Here is a 22499-nt window from a genome sequence, read left to right on the forward strand (position 1 = left end):
ACCTTGTTTTCAGTTGCTTTTAACTTTGTGAAAGTGTTTGGACGGAAATTTTCCACACTGGTTGTCTGCATCAGCCTGCCTTTTTTTTTTTTTTTTTTAAAACCTATTCAGGCCACCTGTTTCAGACAACAGGGCTAGGGGAAAATAATATAGTGTGTGGTCCATGTTATATTCTTGAGAGTTTTTTTAAAAAAAAAGTTTAGCACCCCCAAATGTAGCATGGGGTGGCCTTTTGCATAAGGGATATGCCTTTTGCCATCCCTGTGAATATCTGTCCAAAACAGACTCATTGAAAAAGTCATTTTGCACATGCTTAGATACTTGCCAGAGTTTAATTTTAACAGCTAAAATCTCTAAAGATTCCATCCTAACTGAATATGCTTCTTCCTCCCACAGCTCCTATGTGTGACAGAACTGTGCATGCACCATCCCCACAGACAGACTAAGCATGCTACAGCTTAGGGCTATATAGGGCCTTCTTTAGTGCAGTGGTCTCCAACTCTTTTATGCCCAAGATCACTTTCTGAATCTAACAAACCAGGATCTACCCTGCCGATACCCCAAGGCCCTGCCCCTGCCCCAAAGCTCAGCCCCACTCACTCCATCCCGCCCCTCTTTGTCGCTTGCTGTCCCCCACCCTCACTCACTTTCATCGGGCTGGGGTTTGGAAGGGGGTGCGGGCTGTGGGGTGGGGCCAGGGGTGAAAGTAATTTAAAGGATTTACCGTCCTGAGTGGGGGCGTGGCCTCAACCGGAAGAGGCGTGGCCTCAACCGGAAGAGGCGATTTAAAGGCCCTGGGGCTCTGGCTGAGAGCCCCGAGGCCTTTAAATCACGCCGCTGCAGAGACGGCTGGGAGCCCCAGGACTCAAGGGTGAAATAAAGGGCCCGGGGCTCCGGCCACCGCAGAGCTCCAGGCATTTTAAATCCCTGCTGGAGCCCAGTTTCCAGAGCCCCTGGGCTTTGGCAGCTGGGCTCAAGTGGGGATTTAAAGGACCCATAGCGGTGGTAGGACTCTGGCGGTGCTTTAAAGGGCCCAGGGCTCCCCACAGTGGCAGGAGCACCGGGCCCTTTAAATCCCCACCTGAGCTCGAGCACTGGGGCTTGAGTGGAGCTTTAAAAGGCCCAGAGCTCCCCTGCCACTGCGGGGAGCCCCAGACCCTTTAAAGCGCCACTGGAGCTCTGGCAGTGGGGTTCGGGCAGGGGCTGCCCACAGTGGCCGGAGCACCGGGTCCTTTAAATCCCCACCTGAGCCTGGCTCTGGCAGCTGGGCTCCAGCGGTGCTTTAAAGGGCCCGGTGCTCCTGCCACTACAGGGAGCCCTGGGCCCTTTAAAGCACTACCCAAGCCCCGCTGCTGGAGCTCCGGAGATGATTTAAAGGACCCAGGGCTCCCCACAGTGTCAGGAGCACTGGGCCCTTTAAATCACCGCTGGGGAAGCTGGTCTGGTCTGGCATGACATACTGGCTCTTGCTGGTATGCCATACTGGACCGGACTGGCTTACTTTCACCTCTGGCTGGGGTTGAGGGGTTTGCAGTGGGAGAGGGGGCCCTGGGCTGAGCCTGGGACAGGGGATTGGGGTGCAGGAAGGGGTGCAACCTCTAGGAGGGAGTTTGGGTTGCAGGCGTGGGCTCCAGGTGTGGGCAGAGTGTTGGGGTGCAGGAGGGGATATAGGGTGCAGGCCTTGGGAAGGGGGTCAGGGCTGGGACAGAGTGTTGGGGTGCAGGAAGGGGTACAGAATGCAGGCCCTGGGAGGGGGGCAGGACGGGATATGGGGTGCTGGTTCAAAGAGGGGGCTCAGGGCTGGGGGTTGGGGTGCAGGAAGGGGTGTGGGGTCCTGGCTCTGGGAGGGGGCTCAGGGCTAGAGTGCGGCCTTCCGCCGGGCAGCACTTGCCTCCAGCAGCTCCTGGTTGGTGGTGCAGCGTAGCTGCTGCTAAGGCAGGCTCCCTGCCTACCCAGCCCCCCCACTACTCCTGGAAGGGGCCAATGTGCTGCTGCTGCGGCCCCTGGGGGAGGTGGTGGGAGGCCCGGGGCTCCGCGTGCAGCCCCTATCTGCAAACACTGCCCGTGCAGGTCTCCTGGCCAATGGGAGCTGCAGGAGCAGTGCTTGCAGGCAGGAGCAGCACATGGAGGGAGACCCCTGCCCCCCCCACCTCTGGGGCCACGGGGCTGCGCTGGGCGCTTCCAGTAGCAGCATGGGGCCGGGGTAGGCAGAGAGCCTGCCTTAGCGGCAGCCATGCTGCACCACCGGAGATCGCTATCGACTAGGAGATTCCTCTAGGATCGACCAGTCGATCACCAATGCTTTAGTGGCTGCTCCAAGCTGGGGTGGAGCCATGCACTAGGACTGAGAGCAGGGAGCCTGTGTCTCCTGTGCTCTCAGTGGTGTCCCTGCTGGCACCAAGGCATCATAGCATAGGAAGTAGCCTGAGTTGAATGCAGAGAGGACAAAAGATGGACCAGGGGAGAGAAAGGCATAGATTGGAACAAGGAGTCTGGTAAGACTGGGACTGGTTGTTGGGAGGGGGAGACACTGGGACTCTGTCTCTGGACTCACTGTCAGAGACTGGGACTGGTAGGCAAGTAAAGTGGCACAAGACGCCTAAGGAGTGGGAGACTGGGATGTCAAGGAGAATGGGAGTGGAACAAGGAGCCGGTGGGGGGGGGGGGGGAGAGAAAGGATAGGAACAGGTCAGAGGGGATGGGGCAAAGGATGCATCTTATTCCTCTCATCCACAAACAGGATAACTAGGCTTGACGGAATTTGATTTTTTTTTTTGAATAATTTCAATGGCTAATCTTGATTTTTATTTGAAGCTTTTTTAATTTTTATCTATTTAATTGTTCAGTTATGCAAAATCATGGGTTTTAAGCATTTTAAATAGTTTTATACCATTAAAACACACACTACCAACATCAATATATCTAAATTTTAGTATTAAATCATGTTCTAAATTCTCAAGAAGCATTTTTCTTATTTTGCTTATCTGTAAATTTCGATCATCATCAATGGAAATATTTTTTCATTGGTTTGTGTAATGCAACTGACATTTCCTGATAAAAATCTGATCCTTCCAAGCTTAAGGAGAACCTACTATTATCCTCATTTACTCCGTCATAACTCAAGTAGCAGGGGTCTACGTGCTGTGCAGTGGATCTAAACTTGGTTCCAACCTCAGTGATGACTCACGTGAGTGTCAATATGATACTACATGATGGAATTTGTTTTTTTGTTTGCCTTTTTAATAACCTAGGAAATTACACACACACACACAACCACCCTTATGAACATCAACGTTCAAAATGAAGTAGTCAGAAGTTAGGAAATGCCTGTGTATCAGCCTCCTTGTGAGTATGCATTATAATAGTCTCATAACATGATCACATACTACTGTGTCCACAGAACCTCTGAACTGATGGACTTGCTCTGGGGACGAGTTAGGGTTGTGTAGTTAAGGAAACTCATCTGAAGAACCCCTGCTTCATTTGTTGCAGAAGTTTGGAAGATGCATAGTGAATGAGGCAGAGACTGCAGGAAGAGTAAGGATGGTTCCATGGTTAAGACAGGTGAACATTACCCTGGAGAATTGGATTCTATCCCTGCCTCTACCACCAAGTTCCTATGTGATGGTGGGCAAGTCACTGAAAGGTTTATTCTCTTTTGCAAACCACCTTTAAGAAGAAAGTTTTCTTTTTGTCCCAGCAACTTAAAAGAGAAAATTCACTTGCATAAATCAGGCAGGTTTTATAACCATAGAAACAGGAGTTGTTAATGGAAATAGCTTCTGTTAAAGTCATGTCTGTCATCAACATTATTTTCCATTCAGTTACCCTTGTGATTGGGCAAGTTAATTGGTTGGTAGCCAATTGTCATACATTAGTTTCTCATTTGGAAATATAGCAAAGATTTTTCTCTAAAAATAATTCATAGGTTAAGGCCATAATGGTCATCTCTTCTGACCTCCTGCACAATACAGGCCATACAATCTCACTCAGTAAACTCAGCATTAAGCGGAACTTCCATCTGAGCTATTACATATCTTTTAGAAATATATCCAGTTTTGATTTAAAGACTTCAAGAGACAAAGAATCCACCACATCAATATGGAAGTTGTTCTAGTGATTAGTTACCCTGTTAAGAATTTGAGTTTTATTTCTAGTATGAATATGTCTAGCTTCAGCTTCCAACCATAAGATCTCATGTTTCTGCTATCATTATAGTAATGCAAATATACCTTTTTTGTCACCAGTAAGCACCCAGATTTTAATGTCCGCCTTGGCAAGTTTGGAAATCGTTTCTGGAACACCATCCTGTAGTTTGTCTTCAATAGCTGTAGCACCCAAGAGCTGGAAGTTATTGGAAACACAAGCATTTAATAAGAGAAATATCCAGAGAAAAAACAGGTTTAGTTTGTAGTATAAAATGAAGCTACTTAGATACGGAAGAATATATTGTTATCTCTTGTCTTATACTTAGATTGTAGGCTCATTGGGGCAGGAACCATCCTTTTGTTGTCTGTTTGTACAGCACCTAGCACAATGGGGTCCTGGTCCATGACTGGGGCTCCTAGGTACTATGATAATAATAAAACACCACCATTACAGAACTAGATGACTTTGATGATTGTTATTATGTAGGACACCACAGAAACATTTTCATCTGTGTATTGTATTCCATCCCAGTTACAGATAGGATTTGTTTACAATAGTTACAACTATATAATAAATTCTCCACTTCAGATACTGAATTTTATGTTTTAAAGACATGTTTCCCACTATGTTTAAATAATGTTTTACTGAACTCAAAGTAAAAGAGGGAATGTCAAGAGCTTACGGTAACAGAAGTGCTTTTAAGAGGGACAATGAACACCATGAAGTCTTGCACTATCCAATACCACTAACAAGGTAGTAAAGGTAGCAGATAAGGAGTGATTAACAGGTGGCTGATATTACTAAACAGAGCATAATAGGTGGTATGGACTAAAACAAACTGCCAGCATGAAGTTTACTCAGTAAGCGGATCCCATTTATAGTCATAATTGTGCAGTTTGTTTGCAGCAAAGAGTTCCAAAGAAGCTTCACCCGAGACTCCTTAAATCCAGAAAAATTTACTGTAAGAAAGATTCCCACAACAATACTATTGCAAACTGGGCTGCATGACTGAGATGGTATTCCAACACTCTGATCTATAGTCAATTTTTAGAAAAGCAATCCAACACATATTGCAGGCTCAAATGGGAAATCAGCAGTTAACAGTATGGTTATCGTAGAATTCACAGTTGACCAAATCATTTTAACAATAAACTTTTCCTCAGTATACTTCAGATGGCAAATTTCTACTCTCCAATTACCCAGAGAAACTCTTGTAAAGTCAATAGCATTTGCCAATGCAATACAGCCTGATTTGGCCAAGGGTATTGGGTTTCTTAAAAAAAAAAAAAAAAAAAATCTTCACCATGACTGTGATGAGAACTTTTGTTTTTTTAAATGCTATTTGCAATTTATACTCTTGCTTCTCATGAATTGGTCTGGAATATACCCAATTAGAGTTATCTGAGTGACGTATCTTGATCAGACTGTTTGGTTCATCTAGTCTTACCCTCTGTGTCAGGCACATTAAGCAATACTCAATCCTTCAAATGAAGGCAAATTACCCCATAGCATACTAACCAGTTGCATCACACACAATGGAGATAAATTTAATACTAGAAGTATTTCAGAGCTTTAAGGATGAAATAACGTTTGAACAGCTATAGCAAATTATTTGTAATGCAGTTACCGACATAGCAGATAGCTGCTTATCTCCCAAATTTTAAAACCTGAACTTCTTTTAATACAACTTATTTCTGAGCTAGTGCTACAGAGATACTAGCAGCTTTTTTGGAATGGAGGAAAAACGTCCAGTGAAAGCTAAACCAAAGAAATCCATCTTCCTTCATTCCCTGAAGCTCTCTAGAACAGAGTTTTGGTAGTCTCACAAAATCTTAATTAAAATTGTACTCACAAATGTGCTAATCAAAAAGGGCTATTCAGTTTCCACAATGGTCTGCTACTAATTGGACAAGAATAAAAACACATATATAATTTAAAATATTACAACTTACAATAAGGTTTTTTTCTATTTCTTCATATACGTTATCCAGGGCTTCATCACGGTTACTTGCAGCTACACTAGCTTCCATGAACTTTTTATTCCATGTTTCATATTCATCATGACTAATGTCCTTGTAGCAGAGGCATAATGTCCTCAAGGTCTCATTTGCAAAAATCTGTGGAAAAAAAGAAATAAGCTGCATAGATTTCAATATTGGCTTAAAATTGAAGTTGAAAAGACATACTCTGACTAGTCAATCTGAAAGAACTCAGTCATTGGTTGCTACTGTACTCAGACTCTATGGTGAAAGTTGGACATTGCAGAATATCCAAAGATGAGCTGCAGCTAATTCTAATCCTTCACTTCTGGTGTTAAAAAATGTAAAAATGGTGTTTTACATTTGGAAAAAATGTAAAACAATCAATCCAGTAATAGTACCTAGTGCAATTTATCAGTTAATCTAGGTAGGTCTAGAAAACATGCTGCAAAGTACAAGTAAAAAATAGAATGGAGCGGGAAAGTCCGAAGCGACATGCAAGTTACTCAAATAATGAAAAACTAATTTCAATATGTACAATGCAAACATTTAAGATACAATTCCATTAAAAAGAAAAAAAGGGGGAAAAAAGGGGGAAAATCACGTTATGATTTCGAACATCAAGTAGCAGCAAGATAAGTTGTTCTGGCTGCTATTCAGCTTTTTTGAAAACTTTGATCTAATAGTACTATGGAGCTATATTTTTCAGAATTGTTTAGCAAAATAGAAATAAGTCAACTCAATGCAGTTGTAGGTAGCTTAGTTTTACCCATGTTAAAAATGGAATTTTAAAAAGCAAAAAACTTACATCTAGTGCTTCCTGTGTAATCTGTTTCTGACGATTCACTGGATGCAAACGTTCATAAATTACTGTATCAGCTCCTTTACAGTAAAGTCTAATTTTTCCATCTGGTTCTCTTACTAAATCAGAGAAGGGAAAAAAATAAAAACAAAAAAACCCAAAGAGCAGATGTAATAAAAGATAAATTACTGATTGGACTTTTGTGTCTCGCTATTATGTCATCAGGAAGATCTCTTTTTTTAAAATTAGAGAACCTGAAATATTCCATCAGAGAACTGACTGTTAAATAACAGGTCAACAAACACAAAACTTCTTTAAACAGGAAGAGACATTCAAGGCTAGTATGCCTACTAAATCAAGTTTCTCTCTTATACTGGTATAAGCTCTTTGATGTGGCTCACCAGCTTAATTTTGGTTCACAAACGCATCATCATTTCCTCCTCCAGCCCTGCTGCGAATGAACAAGGTATTGAAATTTGTAAGAACTGTGTTTTGAGAGCATTTTTTAAAAACATCAAAACACAATTTGCTCACAAGAACAGGAGAGAGAGAGAGAGAGACAGACTACAGTGAAGATACTTTACAGTGTGCCTGCACTTGCAATAAACTAAACTAAACCTGAATTTGATATTGTCTGCTAGCCCACTACTGAAATTGTTTTAGTGAATTTATACTTCATGTGCTATAGAAGAAATTAAGATAAAAACTAAAAAACTGTTCATTACTATTAAGTGAGATAACACTTCAGCATGCAAACAAAACGGTTATTCCCCTCTTGTAACTCTTGTTCTTCAAGATGTGTTGCTCATATCCATTCCAATTAGAGTAAGGTTAGAAAAGCCTTCTGTGTATTTCAGTTTCATTTAAAGCAATTTAGCAGCTGGGAATACAGATTAGCCACCACCATATAACCAGCCATTTTGCCAAAAAGACAACCATAACAGCACAGTGTTCTACCTCCGTTCTACTGGTTTAGAGAGTTTTTCTTTAGGGGTCTCTAACAATAAAGTTTTTTCAAAATCAGCTTACCAATAACAGACATTCGTTTTCTATCACTGTTGAAATCCAAGATAGCAAGAACATCATAAGTTCTTTCAATTCCCATCTCACTTATAGTAATGGTATTTTGTGTTCGTGAAAGAAAAACAAATCCAAAGTTTCTCGCTGCTGTTACCAAGGCTCCTTCATCTGGGGAGGCTGCTTGATAGTTGAGCTGTCCTATATTAAAAGAGTGAAAAGGGAAGAAAGCCATAGTATATTTTACAAAAAGAAAAGGAGTACTTGTGGCACCTTAGAGACTAACAAATTTATTAGAGCATAAGCTTTCGTGAGCTACAGCTCACTTCATCGGATGCATTTGGTGGAAAAAACAGAGGAGAGATTTATATACACACACACAGAGAACATGAAACAATGGGTTTATCATACACACTGTAAGGAGAGTGATCACTTAAGATAAGCCATCACCCACAGCAGGGGGGGGAAGGAGGAAAACCTTCCATGGTGACAAGCAGGTAGGCTAATTCCAGCAGTTAACAAGAATGTCAGAGGAACAGTGGGGGGTGGGGTGGGGGGGAGAAATACCATGGGGAAATAGTTTTACTTTGTGTAATGACTCATCCATTCCCAGTCTCTATTCAAGCCTAAGTTAATTGTATCCAGTTTGCAAATTAATTCCAATTCAGCAGTCTCTCGTTGGAGTCTGTTTTTGAAGCTTTTTTGTTGAAGGATAGCCACTCTTAGGTCTGTGATCGAGTGACCAGAGAGATTGAAGTGTTCTCCAACTGGTTTTTGAATGTTATAATTCTTGACGTCTGATTTGTGTCCATTCATTCTTTTACGTAGAGACTGTCCAGTTTGACCAATGTACATGGCAGAGGGGCATTGCTGGCACATGATGGCATATATCACATTGGTAGATGCGCAGGTGAACGAGCCTCTGATAGTGTGGCTGATGTGATTAGGCCCTATGATGGTGTCCCCTGAATAGATATGTGGACAGAGTTGGCAACGGGCTTTGTTGCAAGGATAGGTTCCTGGGTTAGTGGTTCTGTTGTGTGGTGTGTGGTTGCTGGTGAGTATTTGCTTCAGATTGGGGGGCTGTCTGTAAGCAAGGACTGGTCTATCTCCCAAGATCTGAGAGAGCGATGGCTCGTCCTTCAGGATAGGTTGTAGATCCTTGATGATGCGTTGGAGAGGTTTTAGTTGGGGGCTGAAGGTGATGGCTAGTGGCGTTCTGTTGTTTTCTTTGTTGGGCCTGTCCTGTAGTAGGTGACTTCTGGGTACTCTTCTGGCTCACCTACTACAGGACAGGCCCAACAAAGAAAACAACAGAACGCCACTAGCCATCACCTTCAGCCCCCAACTAAAACCTCTCCAACGCATCATCAAGGATCTTTTTAAGGAGCCTTTTTAATTTTAAGGAGCGGCAGCGAACCAGCGGAGCAGCGGGGACAGCAGAGCAGCTCACAGCAGGAGTTTGCCTGGGACTGGTAAGTATCCGAGTGTGTGTTTGCTTGCTGAGGAAGTATCCGAGCGTGTGTTTGCTGGGAGGGAGCCTGAGTGAGTGTCCGATTGGCTGCTAGCCTGCAGGGGGCGGGCATTAGGGTGTCTGTGTGTTTGCGTCAGGGAAGCCTGGCTGTTTAAAAATAGCCAGAGCCTCGCGAACCAGCTGAGCGGCAGCGAACCAGCGGAGCAGCGGGGACAGCAGAGCAGCTCACAGCAGGAGTTTGCCTGGGAGTTCGCCTGGAGGGAGCCCAGTGAGGCTTACATCTTGCCAACGTCTCTGAGGAAGCTCCGTAGTAGGTAGGTGATATGGAAGGGGGGGATTCAGCTGTTGTGACCTGCACTGGATGTGCCATGTTTGTCTTTCTTCCACAGGACAGAAGCGACTTTGTCTGTACAAAGTGCAAGCTGGTCTCCATATTGGAAGAGAAGATTGAAGGTCTGGAGCAACAGGTAACGACCCTGCGTTGTATACGAGAGACTGAGGATTTTCTGGACCAAACTCAGGATAGCCTTCTAGGGGCACAAAGCTCTAAAGATGTAGAGCAGGTTGCACAGAGGAGCCAAGAGGCCAGTGAAGAAGCTTGGCAACATGTGACCTCCAGAAGAGGTAAGCGGAATGTCCGGGTTCCAGTAACACAGACACAGGTAACTAACCGCTTTCATGTTCTCTCCACAGGTACCAATGCGGAGAGTGGACCAGATGATATGTCTGGGGGGAGAAAGCGGAAGGAGACTCCGCTGGTTGGGAGGCATGAGATGCGATGTCCTGAGGTTAGGGGTTCCACGACCACCACTCCCAATAGGAGAAGGCGGGTGGTGGTGGTCGGGGACTCTCTCCTCCGGGGGACTGAGTCATCTATCTGCCGCCCTGACCGGGAAAACCGAGAAGTCTGCTGCTTGCCAGGGGCTAAGATTCGTGATGTGACGGAGAGACTGCCGAGACTCATCAAGCCCTCGGATCGCTACCCCTTCCTGCTTCTCCACGTGGGCACCAATGATACTGCCAAGAATGACCTTGAGCGGATCACTGCGGACTACGTGGCTCTGGGAAGAAGGATAAAGGAGTTGGAGGCGCAAGTGGTGTTCTCGTCCATCCTCCCCGTGGAAGGAAAAGGCCTGGGTAGGGACCGTCGAATCGTGGAGGTCAACGAATGGCTACGCAGGTGGTGTCAGAGAGAAGGCTTTGGATTCTTTGACCATGGGATGGTGTTCCATGAAGGAGGAGTGCTGGGCAGAGACGGGCTCCATCTTACGAAGAGAGGGAAGAACATCTTTGCCAGCAGGCTGGCTAACCTAGTGAGGAGGGCTTTAAACTAGGTTCACCGGGGGAAGGAGACCAAAGCCCTGAGGTAAGTGGGAAAGCGGGATACCGGGAGGAAGCACAGGCAGGAAGGTCTGTGAGGGGAGGGCTCCTGCCTCATACTGGGAATGAGGGGCGATCAACAGGTTATCTCAAGTGCTTATATACAAATGCACAAAGCCTTGGAAACAAGCAGGGAGAACTGGAGGTCCTGGTGATGTCAAGGAATTATGACGTGATTGGAATAACAGAGACTTGGTGGGATAACTCACATGACTGGAGTACAGTCATGGATGGTTATAAACTGTTCAGGAAGGACAGGCAGGGCAGAAAAGGTGGGGGAGTAGCACTGTATGTAAGGGAGCAGTATGACTGCTCAGAGCTCCGGTACGAAACTGTGGAAAAACCTGAGTGTCTCTGGATTAAGTTTAGAAGTGTGTGCAACAAGAGTGATGTCATGGTGGGAGTCTGCTATAGACCACCGGACCAGGGGGATGAGGTGGATGAGGCTTTCTTCCGGCAACTCACGGAAGCTACTAGATCGCATGCCCTGATTCTCATGGGTGACTTTAATTTTCCTGATATCTGCTGGGAGAGCAATACAGCGGTGCATAGACAATCCAGGAAGTTTTTGGAAAGCGTAGGGGACAATTTCCTGGTGCAAGTGCTAGGGGAGCCAACTAGGGGGAGCGCTTTTCTTGACCTGCTGCTCACAAACCGGGTAGAATTAGTGGGGGAAGCAAAAGTGGATGGGAATCTGGGAGGCAGTGACCATGAGTTGGTTGAGTTCAGGATCCTGACGCAGGGAAGAAAGGTAAGCAGCAGGATACGGACCCTGGACTTCAGGAAAGCAGACTTTGACTCCCTCAGGGAACAGATGGCCAGGATCCCCTGGGGGACTAACATGAAAGGGAAGGGAGTCCAGGAGAGCTGGCTGTATTTCAAGGAATCCCTGTTGAGGTTACAGGGACAAACCATCCCGATGAGTCGAAAGAATAGTAAATATGGCAGGCGACCAGCTTGGCTTAATGGTGAAATCCTAGCGGATCTTAAACATAAAAAAGAAGCTTACAAGAAGTGGAAGGTTGGACATATGACCAGGGAAGAGTATAAAAATATTGCTCGGGCATGTAGGAAAGATATCAGGAGGGCCAAATCGCACCTGGAGCTGCAGCTAGCAAGAGATGTCAAGAGTAACAAGAAGGGTTTCTTCAGGTATGTTGGCAACAAGAAGAAAGCCAAGGAAAGTGTGGGCCCCTTACTGAATGAGGGAGGCAAGCTAGTGACAGAGGATGTGGAAAAAGCTAATGTACTCAATGCTTTTTTTGCCTCTGTTTTCACTAACAAGGTCAGCTCCCAGACTGCTGTGCTGGGCAACACAAAATGGGGAAGAGATGGCCAGCCCTCTGTAGAGATAGAGGTGGTTAGGGACTATTTAGAAAAGCTGGACGTGCACAAGTCCATGGGGCCGGACGAATTGCATCCGAGAGTGCTGAGGGAATTGGCGGCTGTGATTGCAGAGCCCTTGGCCATTATCTTTGAAAACTCGTGGCGAACGGGGGAAGTCCCGGATGACTGGAAAAAGGCTAATGTAGTGCCCATCTTTAAAAAAGGGAAGAAGGAGGATCCTGGGAACTACAGGCCGGTCAGCCTCACCTCAGTCCCTGGAAAAATCATGGAGCAGGTCCTCAAAGAATCAATCCTGAAGCACTTAGAGGAGAGGAAAGTGATCAGGAACAGTCAGCATGGATTCACCAAGGGAAGGTCATGCCTGACTAATCTAATCGCCTTTTATGATGAGATTACTGGTTCTGTGGATGAAGGGAAAGCAGTGGATGTATTGTTTCTTGACTTTAGCAAAGCTTTTGACACGGTCTCCCACAGCATTCTTGTCAGCAAGTTAAGGAAGTATGGGCTGGATGAATGCACTATAAGGTGGGTAGAAAGCTGGCTAGATTGTCGGGCTCAACGGGTAGTGATCAATGGCTCCATGTCTAGTTGGCAGCCGGTGTCAAGTGGAGTGCCCCAGGGGTCGGTCCTGGGGCCCGTTTTGTTCAATATCTTCATAAATGATCTGGAGCATGGTGTGGATTGCACTCTCAGCAAATTTGCGGATGATACTAAACTGGGAGGAGTGGTAGATACGCTGGAGGGGAGGGATAGGATACAGAAGGACCTAGACAAATTGGAGGATTGGGCCTAAAGAAATCTAATGAGGTTCAATAAGGATAAATGCAGGGTCCTGCACTTAGGATGGAAGAATCCAATGCACCGCTACAGACTAGGGACCGAATGGCTCGGCAGCAGTTCTGCGGAAAAGGACCTAGGGGTGACAGTGGACGAGAAGCTGGATATGAGTCAGCAGTGTGCCCTTGTTGCCAAGAAGGCCAATGGCATTTTGGGTTGTATAAGTAGGGGCATAGCGAGCAGATCGAGGGACGTGATCGTTCCCCTCTATTCGACACTGGTGAGGCCTCATCTGGAGTACTGTGTCCAGTTTTGGGCCCCACACTACAGGAAGGATGTGGATAAATTGGAAAGAGTACAACGAAGGGCAACAAAAATGATTAGGGGTCTAGAGCACATGACTTATGAGGAGAGGCTGAGGGAGCTGGGATTGTTTAGTCTGCAGAAGAGAAGAATGAGGGGGGATTTGATAGCTGCTTTCAACTACCTGAAAGGGGGTTTCAAAGAGGATGGCTCTAGACTGTTCTCAATGGTAGCAGATGACAGAACGAGGAGTAATGGTCTCAAGTTGCAATGGGGGAGGTTTAGATTGGATATTAGGAAAAACTTTTTCACTAAGAGGGTGGTGAAACACTGGAATGCGTTACCTAGGGAGGTGGTAGAATCTCCTTCCTTAGAGGTTTTTAAGGTCAGGCTTGACAAAGCCCTGGCTGGGATGATTTAACTGGGACTTGGTCCTGCTTTGAGCAGGGGGTTGGACTAGATGACCTTCTGGGGTCCCTTCCAACCCTGATATTCTATGATTCTATGATTCTATGATCTACAATCTATCCTGAAGGACGAGCCATCGCTCTCTCAGATCTTGGGAGATAGACCAGTCCTTGCTTACAGACAGCCCCCCAATCTGAAGCAAATACTCACCAGCAACCACACACCACACAACAGAACCACTAACCCAGGAACCTATCCTTGCAACAAAGCCCGTTGCCAACTGTGTCCACATATCTATTCAGGGGATACCATCATAGGGCCTAATCACATCAGCCACACTATCAGAGGCTCGTTCACCTGCGCATCTACCAATGTGATATATGCCATCATGTGCCAGCAATGCCCCTCTGCCATGTACATTGGTCAAACTGGACAGTCTCTACGTAAAAGAATGAATGGACACAAATCAGACGTCAAGAATTATAACATTCAAAAACCAGTTGGAGAACACTTCAATCTCTCTGGTCACTCGATCACAGACCTAAGAGTGGCTATCCTTCAACAAAAAAGCTTCAAAAACAGACTCCAACGAGAGACTGCTGAATTGGAATTAATTTGCAAACTGGATACAATTAACTTAGGCTTGAATAGAGACTGGGAATGGATGAGTCATTACACAAAGTAAAACTATTTCCCCATGGTATTTCTCCCCCCCACCCCACCCCCCACTGTTCCTCTGACATTCTTGTTAACTGCTGGAATTAGCCTACCTGCTTGTCACCATGGAAGGTTTTCCTCCTTTCCCCCCCCTGCTGTGGGTGATGGCTTATCTTAAGTGATCACTCTCCTTACAGTGTGTATGATAAACCCATTGTTTCATGTTCTCTGTGTGTGTGTATATAAATCTCTCCTCTGTTTTTTCCACCAAATGCATCCGATGAAGTGAGCTGTAGCTCACGAAAGCTTATGCTCTAATAAATTTGTTAGTCTCTAAGGTGCCACAAGTACTCCTTTTCTTTTTGCGAATACAGACTAACACGGCTGCTACTCTGAAACATAGTATATTTTAGTAACTGATGCCCTCATCTAGTGTGCTGCATTTATAGAATCACAGAATCATAGACTTTAAGGTCAGAAGGGACCATTATCATGGTCTAATCTGACCTCCCGCACAACGCAGGCCACAGAATCTCACCTCCACTCCTGTAATAAACCCCTAACCTATGTCTGAGCTACTGAAGTCCTCAAATTGTGGTTTAAAGCCTTCAAGGTGCAGAGAATCCTCCAGCAAGTGACCCGTGACCCATGCTGCAGAGGAAGGAGAAAAACCTCCAGGGCATCTTCCAATCTGCCCTGGAGGAAAATTCCTTCCCACCCCCCAGTATGGCGATCAGCTAAACCCTGAGCACGTGGGCAAGATTCACTAGCCAGACACCCAGGAAAGAATTTTCCGTAGTAACTCAGATCCTACTCTATCTAACATCCCATCACAGGCCATTGGGCATATCTACCACTAATAGTTGAAGATCAATTAATTGTCAAAATTAGGCTATCCCATCATATCATCCCTTCCATAAACTTATCAAGCTTAGTCCAGATCTTCCTGTATGATGTCCCAGTCCTTCTCTATATCGGCAATACCTCCCAGCTTTGTGTCATCCACAAACTTTATTAGCAGATTCCCACTTTTTGTGCCAAGGTCAGTAATAAAAAGATTAAATAAAATTGGTCCCAAAACTGATCCCTGAGGAACTCCACTAGTAACCTCCTTCCAGCCTGACAGTTTACCTTTCAGTTTGATCCCGCTGTAGTCTCCCCTTTAACCAGTTCCTTATCCACCTTTCAATTTTCTTAATGATCCCCATCTTTTCCAATTTAGCTAATAATTCCCCATGTGGAACCGTATCAAATGCCTTATTGAAATCAAGACAAATTAGATCCACTGCGTTTCCTTTGTCTAAAAAAATCTGTTACCTTCTCAAAGGAGATCAGGTTGGTTTGACATGATCTACCTTTTGTAAAACCATGTTGTATTTTGTCCCAATTACCATTGATCTCAATGTCCTTAACTACTTTCTCCTTCAAAATTTTTTCCAAGACCTTGCATACTACAGATGTCAAACTAACAGGCCTGTAGTTACCCGGACCACTTTTTCCCCCCTTTTTTAAAAATAGGAACTATGTTAGCAATTCTCTAGTCATATGGTACAACCCCTGATTTACAGATTCATTAAAAAAATTTGCTAATGGGCTTGCAATTTCATGTGCCAGTTCCTTTAATATTCTTGGATGAAGATTATCTGGGCCTCCCGATATAAGCTGTTCAAGTTTGGCTTCTCTCTTGGATGTAGTAATATCTACCTCCATATCCTCATTCCCATTTGTCGTCCTCCCATTATCCCTAAGCCCCTCATTAGCCTCAAACAGTTGGGACTTTAACACCCCATGCTTTGTAGCAATAAAGGGCCATATGGCATGTTTAATATTCTACACTTTTGATTTCTCTGTATAACTCAGGATACATTTTTACTGTGGATTTTTTTTTTTTAAATTAAGAGTGACAGAATCTGGGAGCTCATTTAATTCCTGTCCTGGACTCCTTTCAAATAGGCAAGTCATTGAACCTCTCTTCCTCAGCTTCTCCATCCATAAAATGGAGATAACAAAACTTGATCACATACAAGTGGTTTTTATTTGTAGAATCTTAATTTCTCATTTATTTCATTGCAGCATTTTGGAAGCCTCAAGAGAGAAAGCCGTGCTCGCATTAACCATTGGAAAAAATTAACTTTAATTAGAGAAGACAAAGAAAAACAGACACAAAGTTACAGTGAATAAAGTCATAGATTCCAAGGCCAGAAGGGACCATTGTGATCATCTAATCTGACCTCCTATATAACACAGGCCATAGAACTTCCCCAAATTAATTCCTAGTGAAAAACTTTTAGAAAAACATTCAATCTTGATATTAAAATTGCCAGTGATGGAGAAATCAAACATGATCTTTGGTAAATTGCTCTTATGGTTAATTGCTCTCATTTAAAAAATGATGTCTTATTACCAGTCTGAATGTGTATAGCTTCAGCTTCCAGTCATTGGATCATGTTAAACTTTTCTTTGCTGGACTGAAAAATCCATCATCAAATATTTGTTCCTCATGTCTCCACACAAGTATTTATAGACTGTAATAAAGTCACCCTTTAATCCTTCTCTTTGTTATGCTAAACAGATAGAGCTACTTGAATCTCTCGCTCTACAAGTATGTTTGTTTACCTTTTAACCATTCTCCTGGCTCTTCTGTGAACCCTCTACAATGTATCCCATCCTTCTTGATCTTAATCTAGTTGTTGAATTCATATAAGACCAGGAAAACAGAGTGGCTGGAAAATTCAGCACTTTGTCCCCTCCTTTTGCATACAGAGTATGTTTGGACTCAGACTTTTATCCTTGCTTCCACAGTTTACCACTTCTCCCCACAGCCACCCATCTGCACCCTTAACCTTTATTCATTCTTCAGATTGTAAAGTTCAACATTCCGCTTTATTCAACTTAGTCTTCTAGGGCACTGTATATATTTGTGCATATATTAGAACCATTGTGAGGGGAAAAGCACATTTACAGAAGGAGAAAAGCATCTATAGTTCCAATCATGCCAGCACATAAACAAATACTTAACTGTTTATACATGAGTTGTCCCACTGAAGATAAACTTCAAGTTTGTGAAATTACATACATGTATGTAAAATCTGTGCTTATACCTGTGTGTTTATTTTACCCTTTATTTGGTGTTAATGCTTTTGAAATTCTGTACACCAAATACAGGTTTCCATAGAGTGAAGTGTAATACTGCGAAAATACTAGTCCTCTGTATTTTGTATTTATAAAACTTAGATTCAGAAAATATTTATTGAAGCAGGTATTTAATAGATATTTATGTCAAAATTGTGAGAATTCAAAAGTTAAATCTGAGACTTCTTGGCACATGTAGAGATGGGCATCTTTAGCGCAAGCACTAGCCTAGAATTTATACAATAGCCAGGTGTTCTATCTCACTTGTGTGAATGATGTTAAAATTGAATCTGTGTGCATTTTACACAAGCAGAATACTCACCATCAGAAGCATCCACCATTACTGTGTGGCAAATTGCAAGCAGAAAAAAGAATTGTCGAACTTCAGGCTCCTTTCCACATCTAATTTGTTCTATCAGATAATGATCACAAAACGTGAGTTTCCCATCAGCATATATGTTCCAGCTAAAATCAACTTGCTGGATTAGGAAAAAATGAACAGAATTTGAGGTGAATGTAATTACTTCATGCCTAGATAAAAGCCTCATTACCTGGGGGGCAAAAATCCCCTAAATTAGAAGATAAATAAAATCCTAAACCTCAACACTCCTATCTCAAAGCCCCAGTGTCTTCAATACATTCCTAGTGAAACAAGTCAACTCACTTACCTCTTCATGGTTTTGAAGTTGTCCAGACCCATCCCTAGCTTCGCCTGTAATGGAAACAATATTGTTCTGAAATCTTAAAGGTGAGTATCTGACAATTTCAATGTCTATTGCTCAAACTAGACAGAATACAAATTAAAAGGGAATTTCATTGTATCTAGGTTTTTATATTGGTACTCATCATTTTATAGTAATAGGGTGGAATTTTCAAAAGTGCTCTGTGTTGGCTTAACTCTGTTTCCACTGAAGTCAATGATAAAACTACAAATAACTTTAAATGGGAGTACAGCTTCAAAAACACAGCCAGCATTAGAGCTTGTGGGAACCTGATTTTTTTGTTGCATAACAACATTTTTTTAAAAAGGAAATTTCCTGTGAATTAAAACGCCCAAAAAATTGCAAAACAAACAGAATTAGTTTGGGGTTGATTAAAACATTTTGTTCAAATTTTAACTTTTCATTTTAGACTATATAATAAATTAAACCAAAAGTAGTTTCAAAATGAAAGATCAAACATCCTGTTCCATTTTTTTACCTTTTTGTAACTTTTGACTTTATTGAAAACATCTTTTCCCCAAAATTTGGTTCTAAATGAATTTGTGAAAGGCAACATATTTCAGTGAAACATTGCTTTTCACAAATCAGCATTTTCTGACAGACAGAATTTTCCTTTGGCAAAATTTCCAATCATTTCTACTCGGCATTGACTTAAATACCAGTTATAAAAAAATGTTATGCTATGGCTCTTTTAAAAATGGCTAAACAACAACAGCAACTGCAACCGCCCAGCCCCAATTCTGAATAACTTTAGCAGCAATCATTTAGTCAGGAAAGTTTAACCAAAACTGGCACAACTGCACCCTGCAGGTGAAGCAAGAAGTAAAACCAGCAGATCCCATAGACCAGAGCTGGCCAGAGGATGACAATTGCATTTCATGACAACTTTTAAATACGTTTTTGTTCCTCACAGGAACCAAATCAGGCAGAGTTTTCATCCCAGAACACTCTGAACCAGGCAGAGTAGGATCTTGAATCTGGGTCTCCCACATCCCAGGCCACTGCCATAGCCACCAGGCTAAAGAGTCTCTCTCTCTTCTTCTCCCTTCTTGACGAAAAACTTAAATCAAAACCGATACATCGCCACAAAATATTTTAGCTTTTATCATTTTGTCAAAATATGCCGTTAGCCAAAAAGTGTTCCAACTAGCTTAACTAGACAGGCACAGACCACACTCATTGAGACTGGGAACCAGCATAATGGCACATGGTCCCTTTTTCTGCTCCCTCTGTAAAGCTCCTTCAGAAATTGTACTGCTCACCCCTCTGCCCACCAATTAACTCCCCCGAAATGGAGATTTCTAGAGTCCAGAGTGGGTGAGTTAATGCTGACTAGATCATCATTTACATAGCCACAAAGTGTTCGGTGGGGTTAGTGTGCAAAGTGCCCAATTCCCATAGCCATCTCCCCCCATCCCTGCCCTTCTGCTACTACACGCAAGCTGGGAGTGTGGAGAGTGGAACAAGGGAGAAAATGTTTTGGAAGAGGCAATCTCATCCAAATTCATCCCTCAGAACCAGCTGGATCTCTGTCCTTGTAGAAGCAAAAAGGTACCATACCCTTTATATTTTGGGGGTTGAGAATGTCAGAATTCTCACAGTGGAACACACTTGTGTCACTGAAGTACATTAACAAATAAGTACTTAATATAGTGGGCATGCAACAGTTAAGATTGAAAAACAGTTGTCAGTAGAGAGGTGTAATAGTTAGCAATGACCCAGACTTCAAAGGATGATGTCTCTAGCCTCTGTTTGCCAGAAGTTGGAAATGGGCGACAGGGGATGATGGATCACTTGATCATTACCTGTTGTGTTCATTCCCTCTGGGGCATCTGGCCTTGGCCACTGTCAGAAGAAAGGATACTGGGCTAGATGGACCTTTGGTCTGACCCAGTGTGGCTGTTCTTGTGTTCTTATGTACTTACCATATGTTTGTCCATTTATGCAGCATTTTTTGAATGCCATGATGTTCTGTGTAAGTGTTCCTGTCTTATCAGAGAAGATGTAGTGGATTTGTCCAAGCTGTTCATTCAGAGTGGTGGTTCGGGCCTTAGCAGGTGTATCCTTCTCAGGGTAATACATTTGCAGATCCCAGTTTATAAAATAGCTTTGGCCCAAACGAATCACTTCAACACTAATTGAGTAAAACACAACAGCAAGATCATACCATTATCAGGTTGCTATACGTTAAAATGCAAAGACATTATATAGATCAATCGAGTTCTGAATGAATTTTCAAGGACACCAATAGAGCAAATAAACCCATGTTATCAAATGTGTTAATATTTAGAAATTATATAAAGGAGCTAAAAGAAAATGAGTACTTGTGGCACCTTGGAGACTAACAAATTTTAGTCGCTAAGGTGCCACAAGTACTCCTTTTCTTTTTGCAAATACAGACTAGCACGGCTGCTACTCTGAAACCTGTCATAAAGGAGCTAGTTTATTTCCAAAAACTCACCCAGGATACAAGCTACTCAAATAAATTCAAAGTGCACAGCTCAGTTTAACAGCCCAGTATGAGTCAGATAAGAAACCCCAAATGGACCATGTCAAAGGTGATCCCATATTACCACCACTGGAGGAAAAAAAAACAAAAAAAACCCACTATATTCAGTAGTAAAATTTAAATACAAATCAGACATCATCTTGAGGGCCAACTGAATACTAGACTGACAGACAAAACTCAAAGTACTTTTCAGTAAAACATGAAGTGTGAGCCAGTTCTCTGTCTTAAAAAAGCTGAACATAGAACATATGAAAAAATTCAACACACGGTCTAATCCTGTAAGCAGCTTCTTCCATACAGTTTGTTAATAGGACTGTACAGAATTAGCCACACACAGAAGTAAATTCTTTCAGGATTTGGCCTATTGCTGTACGTTGTTTGAATATTGGAGAAGCGATTTGTTTATGTTTGAAATTTATCACCACACAGTATTTAATTTATTAAAGAGGCCAAGTGTTTTTAACATTAATTTTGCATCTTTCAGTCAAGATTTGTACATCCTAGTGACACACAGTATGGCTCACCTTCCTCTGAAAATACCAATAAGAGGAAAAGAACAATCATCATCTTTTTGGAAACAGGGGGATTGGAGGAAACCTCATCAAATGGAAATACAGTTAATTTTACTCCAGACCCACCACATTGTCAATTTTGTTTTTAAAGAGATTTAGTTACCTCACATAGAGAGAAATGGGAACCATGGTGTTAAGAACAATGATGTAGCCCCAAAAATTAAGGAAGCCACGGTATGGAGGGCTGTAGTCTTCACCATCATAGAGGTACCAAGAAATATTGCCAATCTGCTGCTCCCAATAAGTGTGTCCAATAGCAAGGCCGGCTGACAGGAGGATCAATACAACAAAGATCTAGAACATAAAGTGCCAAGAGTGTTCTTTGTAAATCAATGGCCTCGTTTGCTAGGCTGGATTCCCAACCTTGACCTCTATGAAGATTCTCATGAGACGTATTCTTAGTAGTTATTCAATAAAAGGAAAAACAGATCTACTAGGGCAACCTTTCCCTTGAAAATTCTGTTTTAAAGGACATTTGTCAAGATATTAATAATTACAATTATGTCTTTACCTATGACAGATTTTTCCCAAAACTGACCTGTGTTTGAATTGAACAAGTTTTTAAGGTCTAATTTTCACATTTTACTATATGCAGATAGCTTGATTGTTGCACTTTAATTCAGTTTGGAAACTAAACTAGCAGCATCTAAGTGCCTGGGGGCCAATTTTTTTTTGGTTTTAGTTCAAGTGTAACTTAGCCCAAGTTTATAACATTGCAGGTGAAATGTTTAAATTAATTTTAATATAAAAAATGAGCATTTGTTAAAAACAACAACGTTCAATTAAAGTTTGTTTACTCACTTTGTAATTGGTTTTCCTTTATAACAAGGCCTCAACCTTGCTTGCTGTTCTAGAAAGGCAGGTCTATCACCGACACAAAGCCCACTGACTTCATTGAGTGTCTAACCACAAAGTGGGATCCATGCATGTGGAACTTGCAACGTTAGTGCCTAAATTTGGGCCTGAACATACCTGATAGCATGTCGCACTATGGATAATGATTATTGAAACTAGGCACAACAGGACATTCACAACTATGCAGTATGAACTCCAAAAATATAACAGAGTAAAAAAACCCAATCAAAGTCTGTTACCGTGTAAACCATATAGTTCATGAGAGAGTCAATTTTAGTCCTTTTAAATCTGGTCTTTCCGCTGTTTTTCATTATTTTTGTGTCTCCTCCTAAAAAAACCCAAAACAAACAAAATTAATAAAAATAAAAAGACAGACATCAAGCATGGATATCATTTCATAAAAAAAAAAAGTGTAC

General features: G+C 42.7%; 1 protein-coding gene across 2 annotated transcripts in view; it reads right to left on the minus strand.

Annotated features, from left to right (window-relative positions):
• Positions 1-22499, minus strand: part of ATP8B1 (ATPase phospholipid transporting 8B1) — a 145077-nt gene that overhangs the window by 35452 nt on the left and 87126 nt on the right. For both annotated transcript variants that reach the window (XM_038401318.2, XM_043514306.1), the window contains 9 exons: positions 22323-22411; positions 21332-21522; positions 20073-20281; positions 18094-18137; positions 17748-17904; positions 7960-8148; positions 6937-7049; positions 6102-6266; positions 4233-4344 (listed from right to left, as the gene is read on the minus strand). In XM_038401318.2, the coding sequence (XP_038257246.1) occupies positions 4233-4344; positions 6102-6266; positions 6937-7049; positions 7960-8148; positions 17748-17904; positions 18094-18137; positions 20073-20281; positions 21332-21522; positions 22323-22411 (1269 nt within the window). The remainder of the gene's footprint in view (positions 1-4232; positions 4345-6101; positions 6267-6936; positions 7050-7959; positions 8149-17747; positions 17905-18093; positions 18138-20072; positions 20282-21331; positions 21523-22322; positions 22412-22499) is intronic.

This window comes from Dermochelys coriacea, chromosome 5 (genome assembly GCF_009764565.3).
Source record: "Dermochelys coriacea isolate rDerCor1 chromosome 5, rDerCor1.pri.v4, whole genome shotgun sequence".
NCBI lineage: Eukaryota > Metazoa > Chordata > Testudines > Dermochelyidae > Dermochelys > Dermochelys coriacea.